Raw genomic sequence first — 25,184 nt, 5'->3', positions numbered from 1 at the left:
GAGTTAGAACCACTAAGAAAAAACGTAGATCCAGGCATAGATCTCCAGAGTCCAGTGTTAGTGAATCAGGGAGTGAATCATCTAACTCGAGTTATTCATCATCCTCCCAGTCATCATCATCATCCTCAGAAGGGGGACGCAGCTGCTTCCCTATTGAGGAGACGGACGCACTGGTAAAAGCCGTAAGGACAACTATGAAGCTGGTGGACGAACGCCCTAAAAAAACGGCGGAAGAGTTAATGTTCAGTGGACTGGAACAAAAAAAACGGAGAGTTTTCCCGGTGAATGAAAAAATCCACTCTCTAATCAAACGAGAATGGAAAAAAACAGACAAGAAAGCCCTCCTAACACCCAAGAGGAAATACCCTTTTGATGATCCAGCCTGCTCCCTATGGAGTAAAGCACCTAAACTGGATGTGGCAGTTGCAAAGGCTTCTAAAAAATTTGCACTGCCTTTCGAAGATATGGGTACCCTGAAGGACCCAATGGATAAAAGGCAGAAAACTTTTTTGAAAAACGCTTGGGAAGCGGCAGGAGGGGGACTAAAGCCAGCCATAGCAGCCACATGCACGGCACGTGCCTTAATGGTTTGGTTAGACCACTGAGATTCCCAAATAAAAGAAAAAGTCCCAAGGGAAACAATACAAAGGTCAGTTTCCGTAATGAAGGGAGCAGCAGCTTTCCTTGGCAGATGCGTCAGTAGACTCAACCTAGGTTGGCGGCCAGAGCAGCCTCCTTCTCAAATGCCGCGAGACGCGCCTTATGGCTAAAATGCTGGCCGGGGGATCTGCAGACTAAAACCAAATTGTGCGCAATCCCATGTGAGGGAGAGTTCTTATTTGCCCCAACGTTAGACAACATCTTGGAGAAGGCGGGGGACAAGAAAAAATCCTTTCCCGGTTTCCCTAATCAGGCATACAAACGGCCTTTTCGGAACAGGAGATTTATGCGGCGAAGACCCCCAAAAGGGAACAGAGAAGGTTGGGAGGATAAAAGAAATAAGAACAAAGGCTTTATGTTCAACAAGCCCCCCGATAACAAAAAGCCACAATGAAGGTGCTCCCCGGGTCGGGGGAAGATTGTCCTATTTCTTCCAGGCCTGGGAAAAAATATCCGCGAGCCCATGGATTCTGAACATAATAAAAGAAAGACTGAGACTAAAATTCAATACACTCCCCAACCATTTTTTTGTGATAACGCCCCAAAGGACATCACACGAGCAGCTGGCTCTGCAACAAGAGGTCGCGAACCTAAGGGAAAAGTGGGTACTACAAGAAGTCCCCTACCAGGACAGAGGCAAAGGCTTCTACTCCCCTCTCTTTCTCCGCAGAAAGACAGACGGAACATACAGGGCCATAATAAATCTAAAGAGACTGAACAAGTTCCTGGAGATTCAGCGTTTCAAGATGGAAACAATAAAATCTTGTGTAAAATTGCTTCCCCCATCATGCTTCATGGCTGTATTAGACGTGAGAGACGCATACTACCATGTACCTATTCACAGGGACCACAGGAAATACCTCAGGGTGGCGGTGACAATCCAGGGGGAGATAAAACATTATCAGTTCAGAGCGCTCCCCTTCGGGCTAGCTATTGCCCCAAGAGTATTTACAAAGATAATGTCGGAAGTAATGGCCCACATAAGAGAGCAAAACATCCTGATAGTCCCATACCTGGACAATCTCTTAGTAGTAGGCGTCACCTTTTACCACTGCAAACAACAGTTGGACATGGTCATGGGATCTCTAGTGAATCTAGGATGGATGCTAAATTTGCCCAAATCCAGACTCGTACCAAGTCAGGTACAGGAATACTTGGGAATAATACTGGACTCAACCAAACAAAAATGTTATCTTCCACAGGCGAAGATTCAAAAGATGACACAGATGGTTTCACAAGTGATAGCTTCCCCAGTAACTACCCTGAGAAAGGCAATGTCTCTATTGGGGTCAATGACAGCCTGCATGTTAGCAGTACAGTGGGCACAAAGCCACACGCGTGTCTTACAGTGGGATATATTAGACGCAGACATTTCCCTACACGGGAATTTAGACAGGCGGTTAAACATCTCACCAAACACAATACACTCCTTAGTGTGGTGGACAGACCCAGCCAATCTAACCAGGGGGGGTCCCTTGGGCGTTACCAACGACAAAAATCTTAACCACAGATGCAAGCCCCTGGGGGTGGGGTGCACATCTAGACAGCCAGGTAGCGCAAGGGCCCTGGGCTTAAAAGAGTCAGTTTCCTCAAACATGATGGAGCTGCTGGCAGTGAAACTAGCTCTCGTTCATTTTCTAGACTCACTTCGCTCCCAACACACAAGGGTCTTCTCAGACAACGGGGTAGTGGTAGCATATCTAAACCACCAGGGGGGCACCAGGTCTCGAGCACTGATGGAAGTAACAAAGCACCATCTTTCACCTAGCGGAACACAATCTGGAATCCCTGACAGCCCTCCACATAAAAGGGTCGGAAAACCGAACAGCAGACTTCTTGAGCAGAACACGCCTAAAGCAGGGGGAGTGGGAACTAAGCCAGTCAGTCTTCAACCAGATTGTGAACCTCTGGGGCAGACCAGAGATACTTATTTGCAAACAGTCAGAACCGGAAATTGGAAGCCTTCTGCTCAATAGATCCCCGGGGGCGGGGGGTCCAGTAGCTCTAGATGCCTTCACGATTCCCTGGGATTACCATCTGGCTTACGCTTTCCCTGCCATATCTCTTATTCCCTTAGTACTGAGGAAAATACGGGGGGACAAAGCGATGGTAGTAGTAATAGCACCATTCTGGCCCCGGAGAATATGGTTCCCCTGGCTGAGAAGAATGTCCGTAACAGACCCCTGGGTTCTGCCAGAATCTCCAGACCTGCTATCCCAGGGACCAGTGTATCACCCACACATAAAAAACCTACACATGACAGCTTGGCTTTTGAGAGGGAACTCCTAAGCAATAGGGGCTTCTCATCAAACTTGGTAACCATGTTACTGCAAAGTAGGAAACCAGTAACCACTATGGCATATGGGAAAGTATGGAAAAAATTCATATCAATATCAGATTCTGACCCAACGGGGGAGATCCCAATAGGAAAAATTCTGGAATTCCTACAGAAGGGGTTGGAAAAGGGACTAGCTACAAGCACCCTGAAAGTACAGGTGGCGGCCTTAGGGGCTTTGTATAATCATGACTTAGCCGGGAATCGGAGGGTTAGGAGGTTCATGAGGGCCGCAAGTAGATCTAGGCCGATCCCCCTACGTACCACCCCCACTTGGGATCTAAACCTAGTGTTGAACGCACTAACCAGATCGCCCTTCGAACCCCTGGCGGAGGCTCCCTTAAAAATATTATCCCTTAAGACCTGCCTCCTCGTAACCTTAACTTCCACCCGCCGCATTAGTGATATACAAGCTTTGTCGGCCTACTCAACCTTCACGCAAGTTCTGGATGATAGGGTAGTTCTTAGAACCGACCCAGCATATCTCCCCAAGGTGTCCTCACAGTTTCATAGGACCCAGGAAATCTCCCTACCCTCCTTCTGTCCCAATCCCAAAAACAAAACCGAGGAGGTATGGCACACTTTAGACGTAAAAAGATGCCTGGTCCAGTATTTAACAACGACAAGGGAGCTTAGGAAGGATAGGGCTCTGTTTGTCTGTTTTCATGGTCCTTGAAAGGGTCAAAAAGCATCAAAGGCCACACTGGCGAGGTGGATAAGAGAGGCCATCACCCTATCCTACTCCTCCTGTGGGGCGGCCATCCCGGAGGACGTAAGGGCCCATTCAACCAGGGCACTGGCATCATCTTGGGCGGAGAAAGCCAGCGCTTCAATAGAACAGATATGTAGAGCTGCCACTTGGTCTTCCCCCTCTACATTTTTCAAACATTACCATCTAGACTTGACCTCCTCTTCAGATCTCACCTTTGGGAAAAGGGTTCTGAAAGCGGTGGTCCCTCCCTAGATGTACAATCTTTGTAATTCTCTCCGTGGTGCCGTCATGGGGGAAAGAGAAAATCGTAGTTACTTACCGATAACGGTATTTCTCTGATCCCATGACGGCACCCGTACATCCCCTCCCCTTCACACACACAGGTGTGCACATTAGAGTGAGTTAGTTAGCTTTAGTACTTAGCCACACGGTGCCTCTATTAAGCTTAAGTTGAGTAATTTGATTAATTTTGGATTTTTATAACCATTTGAGTTGCAGCTGAAAGTTCTGTGTAATGCTCTGTAAACCAACTGATGTGGGAGAGAGGTACCGCCTTTTTCATCTGTAGGTTTCCAGTCCCTGAGGGCGGATCCCTCTCTCCGTGGTGCCATCATGGGATCAGAGAAATACCGTTATCGGTAAGTAACTATGATTTTTGCTTAGTGTCTGTTGGAGGCACACATCGGTCTGTCTCAAGACTGATTCTTTTTTTTTTTTTTTTTCCCCCATGAAGATAAGACAGGGGCGACGGACCCTATGGAAAGGGACCGATCTCACCAAAGCAACAACGGGCGAGCACGTGCGAGTGTCCCTTCACGTATCCTCTCCCGCGACGTGGGATATTGTCAGACCACGGAGGTGAGATACGGGAGACGGACCCTATGGAAGGGGTCCGATCTCCCCAAATCAACAACGGGCGAGCACGTGCAAGTGTCCCGCCACGTATCCTCCCCCGCACCGTAGGACATGATGCCGGACTTAGCCATGTCCACCCTACGGTATTGAAACCTTAGGCTGCACAGAGGCACAAGCGTAGTCCGTGCAGCCCCCACTGCCCTACCAATGCTAAGACTGCAGTGGGGCAAGGTGGCGGACGGTCCCTCTCCTCACCCCTTGAAGGGGTTAGATGGAGGTGGATGGCCAGGGAGGGCGGTTGGGGGAAAAAAATCGAGGCCGCGGCTGGAAGTCCCCGCCCCCCGGCATCGTGTCACGGCGGCCCCGCCCCCCGTGGCCTGGGCGGACGACAAAAGAAATTTAGGCCCCGGCTTCAGGCCGAAACTAGGCCGCAATAGGAAGTACCGCCCCCAGGATCCCTTTTTTCTTCCGGGGGCCGGTGTGCAGTGGTAGGCGCCCAGATTTAAGCGACTCCTCTCACGCTGAGGACACAGGACTAGGGTAAGTGCTGCCCCCAGCCCCACGGAGAGGTCACGCTGACAGGAATAAAGAGCGCCCTCCCCCTGCGGTTTTTTCAGCACGGAGCCCTGACAGGTACAGCATGTCAGGAAAAGCTAAGGCGCATACGTTCTTATACGCTGCATGCATCTCCTGTCAGTCTGCTTTTCCGCGGGCGCAGACCAAGCGAGTATGCGAAGCCTGCGAGTCCGAACGCACTCAGGAGCCCTCCCCTGCGACCGAGCCCAGTGTACCAAGTCCCCCGGAATGGGCGTTATCACTGTCGTAAGTAACGCCATAGATTGTGAGAGCAATCGAGTCCCTTCTGGCCTCAGATAGGGACAGGGGCTCACCTGTCTTAGAGGGGTCCTCTAGCTCACAGGAGCCTCTGGCCTGCAGGGGCCACTCTCACTCCAGGCAGATGCGAGAGAAACGAACCCACACGGCATCTCCCGGTCCATCTGGTGCCTCGGCATCCGCGTGCTCTGCTTCTCACTCCCCGTCACCAGCAGTCGATAGCGAGCAAAGCTCGGACTACGACCCGGACGAACCCCTTGACTTAGATACGCCAGGTGGTCAGGAAACAGTTGACAGTCTCATAGAAGCAGTCAACCAGACTCTGGGGATTGAGGATGATTCCACTCTGGCTGCGGGCCATAAGGTGTCATTTAAGCGGGTCAAGCGTCCCCACAGAGTATTTTGCATTCACCCTGAATTTGAGGACAGTGCAAAGACACAGAGAATGGCCGGACAGGCGGTTCTCGGGCCAGAAGGCACTCGAGGCGAAGTATCCTTTTGCCCCGGATCTCCGTAAAAAGTGGACGGAATCCCCAGCGGTGGATCCACCTGTGTCGCGCTTGGCTACAAAAACTCTACTATCCGTGCCTAGTGGTTCTTCTATTAAGGATCCCACTGATCGTCTAATAGAGAACTTGGCTCCCTCAGTGTTTGAGGCGTCAGGATCAGCACTCTCCCTCTTTCGCAGCAACGTGGGTAGCCAAGGCCATGATTTCTTGGTCAGAAACTTTGAATAGAGCCTTGCAGGACATAGACCTACCAGCGGAAGTATCAGAAATCACAAATAAGATAGCCATGGCGGGGGACAACTTGATTAATGCATCTTTAGATGCGGCCAACTTTGCGGCACTTGCGGCCGCAAATGCAATCTCCATTAGGAGAGCACTATGGTTAAGGACATGGCGGGCCGATTCAACCTCAAAAAAGTCCTTGACAGCGCTACCATACCAGTGTGGCCGCCTGTTCGGAGAGAAATTAGATCAGCTCATCTCCGACTCCATAGGAGAAGAGCGGTTTTTTTCCCTCCAAAAAAGGTCAAACCGCCGTTTCGTCACCAGTTTCAGGCGCGTTTTCGGGCCTTTCGCGATCCCGGGTGGACAACAGTGGCTAATTCCGCTGCATCAGGGCGCCCCAACCAGAATAGGGACCGACAGGTCTCATATAGAACCAACCCATTGGGGAGAATGCGTGCTAACCAGTCCAGGTCAAGGGGGATCCAGGTCCCAAAGATCTTCAGCCAAATGACTCAGGGCATTTGTCAGGCGACACCTGCAGGGTAGGCGGCCGCCTACTCCGGTTTCACCACGCCTGGCTCAATGTCGCACACGACACATGTGTGACAGAGCTCGTGTCCACAGGGTACAAGATAGAATTTGTGGGGCGTGGCCTGAGCTATGAAGGAGTGAGGACGTGTTAGCTCGGGGCTCCTGCCTAATTACCTATTAGAAGCCACTTTGAAGCGACTGAGATCCTTCTATCAAGATTATACAACTTTATTTGATTCCTGGACACCATCTGGATAAATTTGGCACCAAGAACAACAAAATTGAACAAGAAACAAAGAAGTTGCAGCTACTGCAAGGACGGAGGGCTGTTTTCCCGCGCAGAGCAGAGCGGGAAAGTCCCTGTCTGGATCCAGCTGAAGACAAAGCAACAGCAGTGGAGCCAGCGGTCACCTGCCGTTTGTTAGAAAGAAGGAGCGGGAACAGTGTTGACCCCTGTAGGAGCGGAGGCAGAGAAGAAGAATCGCTGGAGATTTTATTGTGTGGGGCTCTCTGGACGCCGAGGACTGCGGGAACAGGGAGAAGATTAGTGGTGGCCGCTGATGAGCATACCCGCCGCGGTTTTTTAGCTGCCACGCGCGCCCACGGAGTTGGATTGGAAGGAGGCCGGTTTCTTAAGATCCAGAGGACCTTCCTGAACTAATCAAGACCGGGCACGTCGGGATACACTAAGGACTTTTGAAGATACAGGGCGGAAGCTTCGGCGGTGTCGGGAGCTGCAGGAGCTGGAGCGCGGCTGACTGTTGCAGTTGTATGCGGGGTCCCGCCGCTGTTTTAGGGATCCTGTACGTCCCTGGAAGATCGGGTCCGTGGGGATCCGCTTCCCTGGGGACGGGGAGGCCTTCTGGAGTGGATACAGACCGGGCACAAGTGAATCTATAAAGAATTGAAGATTTCCTGGACTAAAATCATCGGCGGTGCAGAGGAGAGCAGGAGACTGATTGACAGCTGAGAGCGGTATTTAGACCTGCTGCAATTTTATTTATATGAATCCCTCTGTATATTTGGATATACACTCACTGGCCACTTTATTAGGTACACCATGCTAGTAACGGGTTGGACCCCCTTTTGCCTTCAGAACTGCCTCAATTCTTCGTGGCAGAGATTCAACAAGGTGCTGGAAGCATTCCTCAGAGATTTTGGACCATATTGACATGATGGCATCACACAGTTGGCGCAGATTTGTCGGCTGCACATCCCTGATGCGAATCTCCCGTTCCACCACATCCCAAAGATGCTCTATTGGATTGAGATCTGGTGACTGAGGAGGCCATTTGAGTACAGTGAACTCATTGTCATGTTCAAGAAACCAATCTGAGATGATTCGAGCTTTATGACATGGCGCATTATCCTGCTGAAAGTAGCCATCAGATGTTGGGTACATTGTGGTCATAAAGGGATGGACATGGTCAGCAACAATACTCAGGTAGGCTGTGGCGTTGCAACGATGCTCAATTGGTACCAAGGGGCCCAAAGAGTGCCAAGAAAAAATTCCCCACACCATGACACCACCACCACCAGCCTGAACCGTTGATACAAGGCAGGATGGATCCATGCTTTCATGTTGTTTACGCCAAATTCTGACCCTACCATCCGAATGTCGCAGCAGAAATCGAGACTCATCAGACCGGGCAACGTTTTTCCAATCTTCTACTGTCCAATTTCGATGAGCTTGTGCAAATTGTAGCCTCAGTTTCCTGTTCTTAGCTGAGAGGAGTGGTACCCAGTGTGGTCTTCTGCTGCTGTAGCCCATCTGCCTCAAAGTTCGACGCACTGTGCGTTCAGAGATGCTCTTCTGCCTACCTTGGTTGTAACGGGTGGCAATTTGAGTCACTGTTGCCTTTCTATCAGCTCGAACCAGTATGCCCATTCTCCTCTGACCTCTGGCATCAACAAGGCATTTCCGGCCACAGAACTGCCGCTCACTGGATTTTTTTTCTTTTTCGGACCATTCTCTGTAAACCCTAGAGATGGTTGTGCGTGAAAATCCCAGTAGATCAGCAGTTTCTGAAATACTCAGACCAGCCCTTCTGGCACCAACAATCTTGCCACGTTCAAAGGCACTCAAATCACCTTTCTTCCCCATACTGATGCTCGGTTTGAACTGCAGGAGATTGTCTTGACCATGTCTACATGGCTAAATGCACTGAGTTGCCGCCATGTGATTGACTGATTAGAAATTAAGTCTTAACACACAGTTGGACAGGTGTACCTAATAAAGTGGCCAGTGAGTGTATATGCATCGTAATTTTATACAACAAGTGGCTGGATGTGTGGGGATTTCGGAGGCTGAAGATTGAAGGTGCAGGAGAGTGATTGACAGCGGCTGCTGGTTTTTCATCCGCTCTGGTTTTTCTTAATTACCAAGCGCCTTTACATAACCGGATCTGAAAGAGGTCAGCTCCCCGGGATTAAGAAGACTCTTCTGAACGGTTGGTGACCGGATACATCAGGATTTGATAAGGAATTTGGGAGTTTTAAGGTAAAATCTTCGGTGGGGCCTGGAAAGCAGGAGAAGAGACGCGAATGCCTACTTTGCTGATTATTCAGACCCTCCGTGATCTCTGAGTGACTGTGGGTTCTGAGGATCCTTTTCACTGTGGCTTGGAGGTCCCAAGGAGAAGTGGAGATTGAATATATCATTGTATAGGAAATGGGACTTCTCCTGATGTTAAAATTCGTCTGCAGGGGAGCGGGAGTTTGATTGATAGTTGATATAGGGAACATAGATATACTGTAGCTTTAAGTATTAGTGACATATATCACGGTCTGTGGGAATCTTGATTTTGATATATTTTGATAATAAGGAGGAAGCTTGGGGGATAGTAAATTTTCATATATTATCTGAAGGGGTGTGTATGTTTGAAGCTGCCCTGGATTTATCTTGAACTGCTTCTATACAGGAAGATTATTTGGTGTATATTGCTCATACTTTTACTACGGTAATTTTTTAGCTATCATACAGAGTAAGCGATTGTTGAGGCGAGACTAGGATAACTTTTCAACTGTCATAGGTGGTATAATTTATATTTTGAGTTGATCTAACTGACAAGATGGAGGGAGGGGGAACTAAATCCAGGCCAGCTTTTAAGATCAATGAACCCTCCTCAAATAAAAATTTAAAGGGAAACTATCCTCCAAATAAGCAACACATTAAGCCCTCTGAGGACTCCCCTAACTCGATAAGCCCAATTAAATCAAGGTCCCCACTAAAAAGAGAGACACAAATAAGTCAACGGCCTGCGATGTCTTCACATAAACCTTCTCAAAAAGGAATAGAGGGTAAAGGTTCAGCTACTGATCCCACTAATCCCCTTACACAGAATCCCATAGTTACAGAGATTAATCCTAGTGCAATGGACACCTCTAAGTCCACAAAAAGGAAGGGCCCGAATTCAAGGGATGATGAAAAAAGATCAGTTACAGCGGAATCTGAAGACTTATCGGACTATTCTTCACCTGATAGTAGTCCTAACAGACAACGACCAAAAAAAGAAAGGTCTTTATCCCCACAGATTTCCAGTCAGGGATTTGCCCCTATTGACCCAGATGAGCTCCTGTCCTCTGAGAAAGGGGTAACAGAAGGCTTTATTGCCAGATTCTGTAAAATGTTTAATGAATCTATTGCTTCAGGGTTTGAGAAGCAAAATAAGACACTGAATGAAATAACTAAAAACTTTACCCAGAGATTAGAAAAAAATGAGAATAGAATTCTGGTTGTAGAAAATAAGACAGATACCTTACTAAAACAGAACTCTGAACTAAAAACGGAGGTGCAATCACTTAAAATTAAACTGATGGATTTAGAGGATAGGAGCAGGAGGTGTAATCTCAAAATAAGAGGCATCCCAGAAAATATTGTTCAGGATGAACTCTCAAACTATACAAAAGACATATTTAAAAAAGCGTTACCAGATCTCCAAAATTCTGAATTTAGAATTGACAGAATTCATCGCATTCCTCGTCCAAGGGGCCTGTCGGCCGACAAGCCAAGAGACACTATCCTCCACATGCATTTTTATGAAACAAAACAAAAAATCCTATTTTACATTAGAGATAAGGGTTCCTTCCCAGACCCCTACGCTAATATAAAGGTCTTCGGAGACTTTTCCAAGGCAACAATGGAATTCAGGAAAACCTTTAGGGAAGTCAACGCAAAAATTAAAGATCTTGGAATCTCATACAGATGGGGCTTCCCTGCTAAGCTTCTGGTCTGGTATAGGGGAAGGACCATTCCTTTCTTTACGCCAGAGGAAGCTATGCTCTTTGTCCAATCGTTTCAGGATGGTATCGGTTGAATTTATTTATAAACAGTATTATTTGTATTTTGAATTTTTAACTAGGAAGGATCAGTAAAATATGGGGTTTTTGGTAGGAGTTTAACCACTTTTTTTTAAATCCCCAAACTAGGTGAGAATCCTTCTAGATTGGATTCCTCCAAGGAAACTCATTTGAGTCTCTATTTTTTGAACTTTTTATTCGATTTTTATTTTTTTGTTCTTTATACGTATCGTAGTTACACTTCTATTATTTGTTACTTGTTGTATTTTTGTTGAGAGTCTCACTTGGATTCGGTCTACTTTCTCTTTTGTGTTAAAACAGTAAGAGCATGAAACTTAAAATTTTGTCCTTCAATGTTAGGGGTTTAAATATCCCTTATAAGAGACATGCACTATGGAAGGAAATTGAACATAACAAAGCAGACATTGTATGTCTGCAGGAAGTTAAGTTTGCTAGGGGAAATCAACCATTTTTCCAAGACAAGAAATTCCCGCACGTGTTTCAATCTCTTAAAGGAAAAAAGAAAGCGGGGGTTATTACGCTTATAAAAAATAATATCCCGTTTGAGTTAATAGAAGAAACTATAGATCCACAAGGGAGGTACCATATTCTTGTCTGCCATTTAAACCATACTTTATGCACAATAGTCAATATATACGCCCCAAACAAAAAGACTATATCATATCTGAACAAGTTAATGGGTAAGATTGAAAAAGTCAGGAAAGGGATGATTATCTTTGCGGGAGATTTCAATATAGTCCCCGATAGCAAAATGGATTCTTCTTCTCTGGTCCGGTATAAAGCACCTTCCCTTAACAACTGGTTAGTCTCACACGAGTTTTTTGACATATTTCGCTGCCTGAACACCTCCTCACGGGAATATACTCATTACTCAGATACGCACAAGACATCGTCCAGAATAGATTTAATACTAACAGATGTCTTCGCTGTCTCCAAATTTAAAAGTATCAATATTTTGGGGAAATCTATATCGGATCATGTCCCCATTATTGCGGAATTTGAAATAGGAGCATACTCAGAAAATACATTCCTTTGGAAGGCCAATTCCTCCCTGTTTAATAACCCGGAACATAGAACAATTATCTAAGATACAATTTCCAATTTCTTTAAAGAAAATAATATTGATGATGTGAATCCGTTTATTCTCTGGAATGCTCATAAGGCAGTGTTGAGGGGTCACTTAATCCAACTTTCATCCAAATTAAAGAAAATTAGGAGACAGAAAATTACAAACCTCCAATCTCAAATAAAATTAAAAGAGGATTCTCAAAATAATTTATTGGTTCCATCCTCGGAGGTCCAATTAGAAATCTTGAAATTAAGACAAGAATTGAAAATTTTAATTATGACTGAATATGACGCGGTTATTAGGAACTCGAAATTCAAACTTTATTCATCTATTAATAAACCGACTGCCTATATGATGAGAAGATTTAAACAAGATAGGATTAGTAAGAGAATATTTAGAGTCAAATCCAAAAATGGAGATATCAAAACTCATCCTTCAGACATTGCGAACGCCTTCGCAGAATTTTTCCAGGGTCTGTACAATCTATCTTCAGATTCTGATACACCGAAACCTGATATTACATCAATAGGTGCATTTTTAGATAACTTAAATCTCCCCCAAATTGATTCTTTGGAATTAGACCATATAAATAGGCCTATTTCTACAGACGAAATTTCTGATGCAATCAATAAACTTAAGGCTCAGAAGTCACCAGGGCCTGATGGATTCATTAATGAGTACTATAAGACTTTTCAACAACTTCTGACTCCCCATTTGGTAAATATATTTAATTTGGCTTCCTGTCAGGGCTCCTTCCCAAAGGAAATGTTGGAAGCAACTATTGTTATGATACCAAAGGAGGGAGGAGACCCTGACAGGGTTCAAAGTTACAGGCCAATTTCACTTATCAATGGGGATGTCAAGTTATACTCAAAAATATGGGCCGAGAGACTAAAGAAGATTCTTCCTTCCTTGGTAAAGGATGACCAGATTGGATTCGTTGAGGGTCGTCAGGCGTCTGATGGGACCAGAAGGATTCTGAATATATTGAACGCTGCAAGATTTTCTGCTACTCCTTCAGTTCTGGTTACATTAGACGCCGAGAAAGATTTCGATAGGTTGAATTGGGCTTATCTTAGAAGGGTATTTTTGAAGTTTGGATTTAATGATACATTTATATCCTCGATTATGGCCTTATACTCAGAACCATGTGCAAAAGTTTATACTAATAACCATCTGTCAAAGCTATTCTCTATTTCAAATGGTACTAGACAGGGGTGCCCCCTTTCCCCACTTTTATTTGTTTTAGCAATAGAACCCCTAGCAGAAAAAATTAGATTTAACTCTAATATTCATGGCCTAGAAACTTCACAGCGCTCTTTTAAAATCAGTTTGTTCGCAGATGATATAGTATTGACTCTTCTAAATCCAGAGATTTCTATTGCGGCACTGATGGTGGATTTAAAGGCATTCTCAAATATATCATATTTTAAAATCAATCACTCAAAGTCAAAGATTTTGTCTTTTAATTTAAATTATCAGGAAAAGGAACGGATTGAAAGTCTCTCAAATTTTTCAGGAAAAGAAGAAGTCGGGTACTTAGGGATAATATTGACAAATAAATTCCAGTCAATTATTCCAATTAATATTAACAGACTAATCAAAACTATCACTACAGATTTTACAAATTATAGGCGCATCACCCTATCATTATTTGGAAGGATACTGGCCGTAAAGTCTTTCATTCTACCCAAAATATTATATTTATTCAGAACCCTGCCTATCAATATTCCATCAGCTCATTTGTCTAAAATCCAGGCTTTAATCAACTCTTTTACTTGGGATGATAAAAAACCCAGAATTGCCTCAAACGTTCTTTATAAAAAACAAGGAAAATGGAGGTCTGGGATTACCGAATATTACGGCATATTACCAAGCCTTGTTAATTAGAGCCAGCCTTCTTTGGTTTAAACAAACCAAGTCTCCGGCATGGGTGGTTTTGGAAGAGAGTCAGAGTAACAACAATCTACTTTATAATACTTTTTATAACAATATCCTTGGTTCTAAACAAAAACTACCCTCACACCCTATATTTCAAGCTATACTTTTGGCCTGGAAAAGTTTTATTCGGCCGGGAAGGAATTGGAATAAAACAAGACAACTAAATAATGTACCGTTATCCTTAATAGCAGTCATTTATAAGCTCTCAATTCCAGATATTTGGTCCACATGCAACATAAAAAAAATAGATTTGTATAATGGGTCTTTCCTTTCCTTCAGCGAAATTAAATTAAAGTTCAGTCTCCCCTCTTCAGAATTCTTTTTCTTCATTGTTCTTAAAGATCATATAAAAAAATTTATTAACCTCAAACCACTAAATTTGGACATATTGGCCTCATTCATGGGAAATTTAGAAAAGAGAAGCGTCTGGAACTTAAAAAATATATATAAAATTTTTAATAGAGATACAGTTATATTAAAAACGGCGTATATGAAACGCTGGGAGTTTGAATTAAATATAACCCCCTCACTAGAACAATGGCAAGATGCCCTCAAACTTTCTTATACCTCAACAATCTCGATGTCGTTACGCGAATCCTACTACAAATTAGTTGCAAGATGGTATTATACTCCATCGAGATTGTTTTTTATAAATCATGGCACCTCCAACCTATGCTGGAGAGAGTGTGGATCGGTAGGGAATTTATTCCACATATTTTGGGGATGTCCAAACGTTAGGAGCTTGTGGAGAGAGGTTTCGGTTCATATAGATACATTCTTAGGTAGGAGGTTAGTTATCTCTCCTAGTATGGCTCTCCTGCTCCTGGACCTAGAACATCTAGACTTTTCATCAAACCTTATGATAGCAAATATTTTATCAGTAGTGAAAAACTCCATAGCAGCTCATTGGAGGAAAATTGACTCTCCAAAGTTTGATGATATATTCCATAACCTTTTGGTCCATAGTGCATTGGAAAGGCGCTTTGCTTTACAAAATAATTATTTGGACAAGTACAATAAGAAATGGGATGTATGGAACAAGCTCTTTATTACTTAACTTGTACCTCTAGAAAATTTTGCCTCGGGTTTTGACGAATCCAGGTGAGACTATACTTCATATTCTATATTTTAGAGTCTGGAGTTCAGTTCTTAGATATAGCTTTAAATTAGAACTTAGCTTAAGTCTTTTGATAATGATCATACAGTTTCGTGTCATTGCCTAAATGTACCGATATTTCTTACGTTCATGCATAAACAAGGTACTCTCATCGAGTTTTCTATTGTATTTTCTTTCCCTTCCCTTCCTCTGTTCCCCCTCCCTATTTTCCCCTTTTTATGTTTGTTAAATCTTGGAAAATTCTAATAAAAATTATTGGAAAACAAGATAGAATTTGTCAGGTACCCCCAAGACGATTTTTTTCTTTCCCGTCTTCCCAAAGTGGATCCTTGGGCAAAAGCTCTACTAGGAGCCATCGGTTCGCTCAGCCACAACGGAGTTATCATTCCGCTACCAGAAAGCGAGAAGACGCAGGGCTTCTATTCCAATCTGTTCGCAGTCGCCAAAAAGGACGGGATGGTCGGGCCCGTTTTGGATCTAAAGCTCCTGAATAAATTTATCAGGATCAGACATTTCCGAATGGAGTCTCTCCGTTCGGTCATATCGCCAATGGGGCAGGGAGAATACTTGGTCTCTATCGATATCCAGGACGCCTATCTACATATCCCCATTTTCCCTCCGCATCAAAGGTTTCTACGCTTCGTCATCAACGGTCTACATTTTCAGTTTGCAGCGCTGCCCTTCGGGCTAGCCACTGCCCCCAGAGTGTTCAAAAAGGTCATGGCAGTTCCCATGGCCATCCTGCACTCCTGGGGCATAGTCGTATTCCCCTACTTAGGTGACCTCTTGGTCAAGGGCCCTTCAAGGCGGGCATGCGAGGAAAGTGTCAGCATTACGTTCGATACTCTTGCCCACTTAGGGTGGTTGGTCAATGTAAAGAAGTCGTCCCTTGTGCCAGCTCAGAGAATTTCCTTTTTAGTGATGACCTTCGACACTTGCCGAGGGTTGGTAATTCTCCCTCGAAACAAGGCCCTAACCCAGGGAGCGGGGGTACTGCGTCAACCAGTCCCTCACACCATCCGTTTCTGCATGAGTATCCTAGGGAAAATGGTGGCAGCGATGGGAGCGATTCCGTTCGCCCAGTTCCATCTTCGTCCCCTGCAGCACGCCCTCTTGTCAGCCTGGGCCAAGAACCCATTCACGCTCGATCATCGGTGCCGGTTGTCCTCTCAGGTCAGTCAGTCACTAGAGTGGTGGACAATCAGTTCCTCCCTTCTTCAGGGGAAACCCTTTCCCCCAGAGCAGTGGCTAGTGGTCACAACCGACGCCAGCCTTCTCGGCTGGGGAGCGGTTTTTCGCCACCACACGACCCAGGGACGGTGGTCGCTGCAGGAGGCATACCTCCCGATCAACTTGTTGGAGATACGGGCGATCCGGCTGACTCTGCAACGGTTTCATCACCTTGTAGCAGGCCGCCCCGTCCAGGTTCAGTCGGACAATGCCATGCCGGTGGTTTACATAAATCACCAAGGGGGCACTCGAAACAGGGCAACCATGCGCGAGGTAGGGCACGTGCTTTGCTGGGCCGAGAGGAACCGCTCGCTGATATCGGCGGTCCACATCCCGGGGGGTAGAGAACTGGGCGGCAGATTTCCTCAGCCGGCAGGGGCTTGCGTCTGGGGAATGGTCACTACACCCAGAGGTCTTTCAGCAAATTTGCCAACGGTGGGGAACACCGGATGTGGATCTGATGGCCTCCAGGGTAAACGCCAAGGTGTCCGTATTAGTCGCTAGGTCCCGGGACCCGCAGGCAATCGCCGTGGATGCGCTGGTTCTGCCATGGAATCAGTTGTGCCTCCCATACCTATTCCCCCTGCTGCCACTACTTCCGAGGGTCATCAAGAAGATCAAGGCAGAAGGGATGCCAGTGATTCTGCTGGCCTCGTCGGTCGTGGTACGCAGATCTTATGCAGCTGCTCGTCGACGTGCCATGGCGACTGCCAGAGCGCCCAGATCTACTTTTTCAAGGGCCGATCTGCCACCCGAACTCAGGTGCCCTGTGTTTGATGGCTTGGCCGTTGAATCTTGGATTCTGACGCAGGGTGGGTTTGGGCGCAAAGTGGTTGCTACGATGGTTAGCGCCCGGAAGCCTGCCTCAGCATGAATTTACCACCACAAATGGAAGGTGTTCTTTGCATGGTGTCGGGGCAACGGTTGTTCGCCACTGAGATTCTCCATCCCTAATATCTTGGCTTTTCTCCAGTCTGGCCTAGACTCAGGCTTGGCCCCCAGTTCTCTCAGGAGACAGATATCGGCTTTATCCGTCCTTTTTCAGCGCAAGATTGCTGCCAACTTGACCGTAAAGACTTTCATCCAGGGGGTCTCCCACTTGGTACCTCCCTATACGGCACCTATGGACGCCTGGGACCTTAACCTGGTCCTAAGTGTTCTGCAGGAAGCTCCATTTGAGCTGCTACAGGATATCTCTTTGTCATACCTTTCCTGGAAGGTGGTGTTTCTGGTAGCTATAACATTAATCAGGCGGGTCTCGGAGCTGGCAGCGTTATCTTGCCGAGCCCCGTTTCTGACCTTTCACAAAGACAAGGTGGTTCTTAGACCAGCTCCTCCTTTTTTGCCAAAAGTAATTTCCTCGTTTCATATTAATGAGGATATTGTCTTGCCCTCTTTTTTTCCAGCACTGGTACACCGTGTGGAAAAGGCCCTGCATACGTTAGACCTGGTGAGAGCACTCAGGAGGTACGTGTCGCGGACGGCACCCTTTCGTGAGTCAGACGCGCAGTTCATGCTCCCTGAAGTCTGCAGGAAGGGACTCGCTGCCTCAAAATCGACCATAGCCAGATGGATTCATTTGGTTATTCAGGAGTCCTACCGCATCAGAGGCGCACCGATTCCAGCAGGGATCAGAGCACACTCTACTTGGGCAGTGGGCGCTTCAGCACCAGGCTTCGGCAGAACAGTTTTGCAAGGCGGCAACCTGGGCCAGCCTGCACACGTTTACTACACATTACAATATCCATACTCAGGCTTCGGCGGATGCGAACCTGGGTAGAAGGATTTTCCAAGCAGCGGTGGCGCACCTTTAGACAGGAGGTGCATGTAGCTTGGATCGGTGAGTCAACTTCCCACTCAGGGACTACTTTAGGACATCCCACAGTACTTGTGTCCCCCAATGAGGCAAAGGAGAAACATGGATTTTTGTGATAAACTCACCGTAAAATACTTTTCTCCGAGACGCTCATTTGGGGACACAGCACCCACCCTGTTAGCCAAGTTGGCTTCTGTTTTGTTTAATATATCTTTTTGAATGATATTAGGGTGGTGTGTTTTCTAGACATGTTACCTGCATTAAGGTTGATATTGTCTGATTTTTGTTTGATCTCCTACTGCTTTTGCACCAAACTTGTTTCCGCCCGCAATCAGGGCGAGGGTGTATACGGCAGAGGAGGAGCTAACCTCTTTTTTTTTTTTCACTTAGTGTCAGCCTCCAGGCGACAGTAGCAGACACCCACAGTACCTGTGTCCCCCAATGAACGTATCGGAGAGAAGGATTTTACGGTGAGTTTATCACAAAAATCCATGTTTCGGGCCCCCCGTTCATCCGAATGGGGTCTGGATTTGGGTACCATTCAGTGACACAGTCTACTTGTCAGTATCACTTTGGAGTCCCAACAAACTGGCTCTGCACTCTGATCCTAAACTTAATCCTCCCTTATCCCTTTACAAACACCCAGAAGGGGAGGAGAGGAGTGACATCATGCATATGTGATCAGACCCCGCCATTTTTACTACATTCGTAATGTGAGCTAGTTGTACCCTAGGTTTTCATGGCAAATTTCAAAAAGCTGCTCCCCCTAGTGTTTTAAAATGGAAAATGCAAACCTTCTTGAAAGGGAAACTTTCACCCCCTGGAATGTATATAGTCTATTTCTGTGGGAATACAGGTAATAGCATGGTTAAAATAGTTTTACCTGTATGCCTCGTAGCTGTCGTCTAATTGTTGAGAAATTGCGTTTTAATCTTTTATGTTAATGATTTCTTCCAGGCTCTGGAGCGTCCGGTGCCTGGAAGAAATCTCTGCCTCCTTCATTATCATAGCAACCCCCCTCCCCTGCACGTCACACTGCCCTGTGTCGCCGTAATCGTGTAGCACTTGCGCTATATTTTATCCGCCATTTTATGGGCAATGTCTTCATCCTTCTTCTGAGTAGGCGCCGGCAAGTCACTGCTACTGCACAGTATACAACATGTGCCCCACGCTTTTGATGTACAGTATGAGCCCCACATAGCCTCATATACAGCTTGTGCCTCACCTAGCCTCCAATGTACAGCATGTGTCCCACTTAGCGTTCGATGTACATTATGAGCCCCACATAGCCTCAAATACAGCTTGTGCCTCACCTAGCCTCCAATGTACAGCATGTGTCCCACGTAGCCATTGATGTACAGTGTGAGCCCCACATAGACTCATATACAGCTTGTGCCTCACCTAGCCTCCAATGTACAGCATGTGTCCCACTTAGCGTTCGATGTACATTATGAGCCCCACATAGCCTCAAATACAGCTTGTGCCTCACCTAGCCTCCAATGTACAGCATGTGTCCCACGTAGCCATTGATGTACAGTGTGAGCCCCACATAGACTCATATACAGCTTGTGCCTCACCTAGCCTCCAATGTACAGCATGTGTCCCACTTAGCGATTGATGTACAGTGTGAGCCCCACATAGCCTCATATACAGCTTGTGCCTCACCTAGCCTCCAATGTACAGTATGTCCCACGTAGCAATTGTTGTACAGTATGAGCCCCACATAGCCTCATATACAGCTTGTGCCTCACGTAGCCTCCAATGTACAGCATGTCCCACGTAGCAATTGATGTACAGTATGAGCCCCACATAGATTCATATACAGCTTGTGCCCCACGTAGCTTCCATTGAACAGCATGTGTCCCACTTAGTGTTCGATGTACAGTATGAGCCCCACATAGCATCATATATAATTTGTGCCTCACGTAGCCTCCAATGTACAGCATGTCCCACGTAGCAATTGATGTACAGTATGAGCCCCACATAGATTCATATACAGCTTGTGCCTCACGTAGCTTCCATTGAACAGCATGTGTCCCACTTAGTGTTCGATGTACAGTATGAACCCCACATAGCATCATATATAATTTGTGCCTCACGTAGCCTCCAATGTACAGCATGGGTCTCACTTAGCGTTCGATGTACAGTATGAAACCCACATAGCCTCATATACAGATTGAGCCCCCTATACACATACAAATATCCCATACATGTGAAAAAATGCATGCTCACCTTTCTCCCATTCCGCCAGCGCTCTGACTCTCCGCAGTGCATAACTGACACGATGAAATTACGTCTTTGCGACTGTTGACTCACTCGCTGATTGGTGGAAGATGGAGCCCGCGGCGCAGGCTCTACCAATGTAGTCACACCTCTCTGCATCCAGATGATGCAGTGGCGGAGGATAGAGGGTGGGCAGGGGGGCACAGTGCGACACGTTGGCCACTGTTTCAGCCCTTCAGCTGTCTTTGTCTGTAGGCCAGACTGGAGCAGTGAGAGGGCCTGATGTGGCCTGTGGGCTGCACTTTGTCCAGGTCTACTCTATGCGTGAGATTGTCGTAGGCTCACTTAAAGGGGTTGTCTCAAGTTTGGAATTTATTCCCATACAAGGGATAGGGGGATATCTTCCCAATTAGTGAGGAACTGACTGCTGATCCCAAGAACCACGGTATGTTGATTATGAGCATGTCTACTCCATTCATTCTACACCCATAAGAGTGAATGGAGCGGCAGTGCACCTGACCGACCACCATTCCATTCACTATGGCTATGAGGAAACTTTCAAATTTGAGAATAAAGTGCCATACACCACTGTGGTATATGCAACCAGTTGGGGTCTTGTGATTTGGGCCACCTTTGATCTATATGGTGTTTTAAAAGCCTCCTATAAATCGGCGTATTTGGGTTCGCCTTTGGAAAAGAATGCATCAGTCTATAAGATGGTTAGAAAAGGGTAATTCTTCTTTTTAGTTATTATTTTGTGTATTAAAACAAAAAAAACCATCAGTTTTCCCCCAAGCTGCTATTTTTAATTTGCTCAAAATTCTTTAACATGTTGTACAAGATTGGGGCAAAGTTTTATGCCCCCTGCATACATTTAAGTAGCTGTTTAATTTTATTTTTTGTCCCACCTTTTTTCATATACACCAGTGAATTATGAACTTTTTTTAAATACTTTGTTTACTTTCTTGTCAAAATAGATTTTCTCAAATCTAGATGTGTGGCGTTCGATTGATGGCAGCGACGGTTTTGGAATAACCCCTTTTAGAATTTGTTTGACTTGACATATTTAAAAAATAAAAAATGATAGTGATATTGCTCTTTCGCTATTGCTTATAAAGTGGTGTAACCTGTGTCGTCGTCTTTTAATTCCAGGAGGAAAAAGCGCGAGCTTATAAAAAAGAAAAGCAAAGGGAGAAAAAGAGGAAGGCAGAGGAAGATTTGGGTTTTGAAGAAGATGATGAAATGGCTGCTGTCATGGGTTTCTCAGGGTTTGGCTCCTCCAAAAAGAGTCACTGATTTGAACTTGAAAGCAGCAGTCTAGTCACCGAGCAGATGATGTTTCCTCCGCCACTGTCTTTTTATATATAAGAAGAGCTTTATATATATATAAAAAAAATTTTTTTTCCACCCTAATCTAATATGCCTCAAGTAGTCAATGGTCGGCGCAGAGGATTACGGGAGTCCTAACGATGTAGCAAACCGTTGTGCTAGCCAAAACTGTGAATTGATGCCCCAACTCTTATTTACTTGCAAGCCACATAATCACTTCATAATCGTATGATTAACATCTAAACAGCGGTTTATACCTGCTTGCCTCTGCACAGTGGCAGGGTTTAGCATAAAAAAACGAGCCTTAACTTTGTAGTTTAAATGTCCTTTTTTTGGGAGGGATGGGTGCTGTCATTCTTACCTCTTCTCTGCATGGAGTCAAAGATGTCCCGCAGTGGGTGCTGGGGCCATCACTGAATGGCTACCACCAATGTAATGAAATGGTCTTATCACAAGTCCCTGATCCTGAATGTGAGAGTCCCAGTCACCTTTATCAATGGAGTGCTGGCCCTTTTGTGTATATTCATTAATGGGCAGGTGGCCCCTGATGTATGTGTAACTCTCCAGAATGATGACCATGACTTCTGTGGTCTCTGTAATACCCAGATATTTCAATGAAGAGTGGCTGATATCCTGCACCAGTTTATTGTTGGGGTGGGTGAGAGCCCCCATAGCCGGACCCCAACAATCTGTGTCCAATAACCCTTTTCAGTGCTTTACCTGGAGAGCATTTGCATGTCTATATGAAAAGGTGTTGAGGTTTAATGTGGGTTTCCCATATGGATTTTCTCTTGTAAATTTAGGGAATATTTTAAAATTGGGAACACTTATTAGTCGCCAGTATAAACAACCACTGTTCTATTTTTTATCCTTCAATTTCTCCAACACTTGCAGCGAATAACATTCCATCTACCCTTGTGAACGATACAGCCAGTTGCTTGTTTCAGCAATGATGCCTTTTTGTACATTATGGGAGTACAGAGGCAAGTGACTGGTTGCAGTGGTCACCTGGGTAGATGGCAGTGTATATATATATATATATATATATATGTGTGTATATATATATATATATATATATATATATATATATATATATATATATACATGCCTGTTTTCAGCTAAAATAAATGAGAACACAAGATCTGAGGCCTGACAGTTACAAAATGATGAAGTCAATTTGATTGCAATTTATTAAAAAGACTTCTTTTTCACTTTAGTATACAATTTCACATACTTTGATTTCACAAATTGCACTAAAGAGGATGTGCCACTTGCTAAAAAGAGCGTTAAACGCTTAAGTCTCCCTGAGCTCCCCTGATTCTGCAACTTTTTTTTACCCGTTTTATGCTTCTTCCCTCCATTGTTGAGATATTTACATTTATTGTTTTTTGGAGAGCAATATGTGAAATCTCTACTTGTAGTGCAGCTTGATGTTTGTTCAAAATTTTCACTGGGTGAGTGTGCTTTTACACCTCCCTCCCCAGAAGTTGCCAATTAGAGATCGCCAACTCATCTAGGCTTCTGAGACTGCGTAGCTGTGATTGAGGCATGAATGCGCACACTCTCAGGGAAAACTGAAAAAACGCCCATTTGCACTAGACACAGAGACTTCACATATTGTGCTCCAAAAGCAGTAAATGTGAATATCTCATCAAAACAAGAAAAAGCAGCAGACTCAGGGGTGTTTGGGGATTTTTTCTTTCAAAGTATTTAATTTTATTTATTTTTGAACAAGTGACAGATCCTATTTAAGTGAGTTTGTATGCGATTAAAAAAAAAATTTACTTCCAGAAAAAAGTGCAACCCCTGTGGCTGTGTTTGGTATTGCAACTTCTCTCGTTTTTAAGTGAATAAGCTTTAATAAATGTTTCAGTCTTTGGTGACAACAGCCATTGTTTTCTCATCTGACACAGCCGAAGGTTACACACATTCAGTATTTGGTCAGTATTTTACATCAGTATTTGTAAGCCAAAACCAGAAGTGGGTGAAAATACGGACGTGATTGTGTTTCTATTATACTGATAAATGCTGATGTAAAATACTGACCATGTGAACTTGGCCTAAGGCTATGTGCACACGCTGCAGATTGGTCTGTGGATTTTTTATCTGCGGAACCGCAGGTAAAATGACCTGCGGTTTATCATCTCTACAGTGGAGGAGATGGTAAGCCGCAGCAGATTCCGCAGAAAAGAATTGACATGTCATTTCTTTCTGCGGATTCAAAACCGCAGCTTTTCCACAGTTAAAAATCCGCAGCATGTGCACAGCAGAATGTAAATCTCATAGGATAACATGCTACTGTACACTGTCTGCAGAACTGCTGCAGATCCGCAGCAAAAACCGCAGCGTGTGCACATACCCTAATAGTTTCTCCCCTAGTAACAAAATCTCAAAGTATGTGAAGCTGTAGGCTAAAGTGTAAAATTCCATAGACTCACATGACTCTACTAACGGCAATGTATAAAATGATTTATTGATCAGTTTTTTGGGGGGTAAGTGTATCTTTAAAAAAAAAATGGCTTTTTTCATACCACAATCTGTATTTAAAAAAAATAAATAAATAAAAAAAATTAGAAATTTTGCAGTTTTTGTACTGGCCACTGGGGCTATTATACACACACTTCCTGTTTTGTTATAGAAGACTTTTCAGAAATCCCATTGTCATTTACAGTAAGGAATATAACTGGTAATAACACTGCTGATAAAATAGGAACCCTCAATCACAATGGGCGAGGTCACAGCTGACTCTGCTCCCCTTTCCTTCACAATGACTGTTGCGCACGCTCATTAGATGCTTCAATAAAAAAAAAAGATGAGGTCTGAGTCGACTTATTGCTGTGTAAAAACCTGATTTAAACAAGGTCATGTTTGATGACTTATTCTCCCGTGTGTTAGGATCCCAATATATTGAATTCAGGTATTTCTAATAACCAAAAGCTCTGCTTAATATAAAGAAACACTGTCGTTGGTAACAAATCATCTGACCATTCTGTTTAGGGGAACCGAACAGTACTGGTGTATGGGCTGCTGTTCTTCGAGCTGGCACATGTTCTCGAATACCAGCTGGGTAATGGTTTTGCTGGTAACAAGATCTGGAGGACAGTCAAAACCATTGAAGGGCTTAATACATGTATTTACATTTTTTATTTTATTTTTTCCTTTTTAATAAAACTTTATGATAAATATGATTTTCTTCTGGTTACCTCAACAGTAGTGTTAAGCACATATCGGTGATGCATCTGATTCATTTTTTTATTTTTTTTTTTTAGCCTTTTTATATGTAAAAATCTCTTTTCTGCTTTTTTTTAATTTTTCCTTCTTGTAGTGATTTTTAAAATGAGAAGAAAAGCAAAACCAACCTTAAATTAGTTGGAAATGACCCGTGTCTTTGGCATCCATGCCCCCACAAACACACTTTAAAATAAATTCATTGCCACTGTCACGCCTGCTGAATTTCATTATTGCCATCTATTGTAAG

General features: G+C 44.7%; 1 protein-coding gene across 4 annotated transcripts in view; it reads left to right on the top strand.

The window, feature by feature from the left end:
• The window catches only part of ZMAT2 (zinc finger matrin-type 2), a 72,222-nt gene extending 47,328 nt beyond the window's left edge, over positions 1-24,894 (top strand). For 2 of the 4 annotated variants that reach the window (XM_073568073.1, XM_073568072.1), the window contains exons 6-7: positions 18,545-18,624; positions 21,530-24,894. In XM_073568073.1, coding sequence (XP_073424174.1) covers positions 18,545-18,624; positions 21,530-21,698 — 249 coding nt within the window. In that variant the 3' untranslated portion in view covers positions 21,699-24,894. The remainder of the gene's footprint in view (positions 1-18,544; positions 18,625-21,529) is intronic. The other 2 variants (XM_073568075.1, XM_073568074.1) reach the window with 1 other exon arrangement.
• Positions 24,895-25,184: the final 290 nt, after the last annotated feature.

This window comes from Dendrobates tinctorius, unplaced genomic scaffold, assembly GCF_039654945.1.
Source record: "Dendrobates tinctorius isolate UK_male_01 unplaced genomic scaffold, ASM3965494v1 ptg000020l, whole genome shotgun sequence".
In the NCBI taxonomy this organism is placed as follows: Eukaryota; Metazoa; Chordata; class Amphibia; order Anura; family Dendrobatidae; genus Dendrobates; species Dendrobates tinctorius.
The sequence above is the reverse complement of the archived record's forward strand: the minus strand, read 5'-3'. Positions and strand labels throughout refer to the sequence as shown.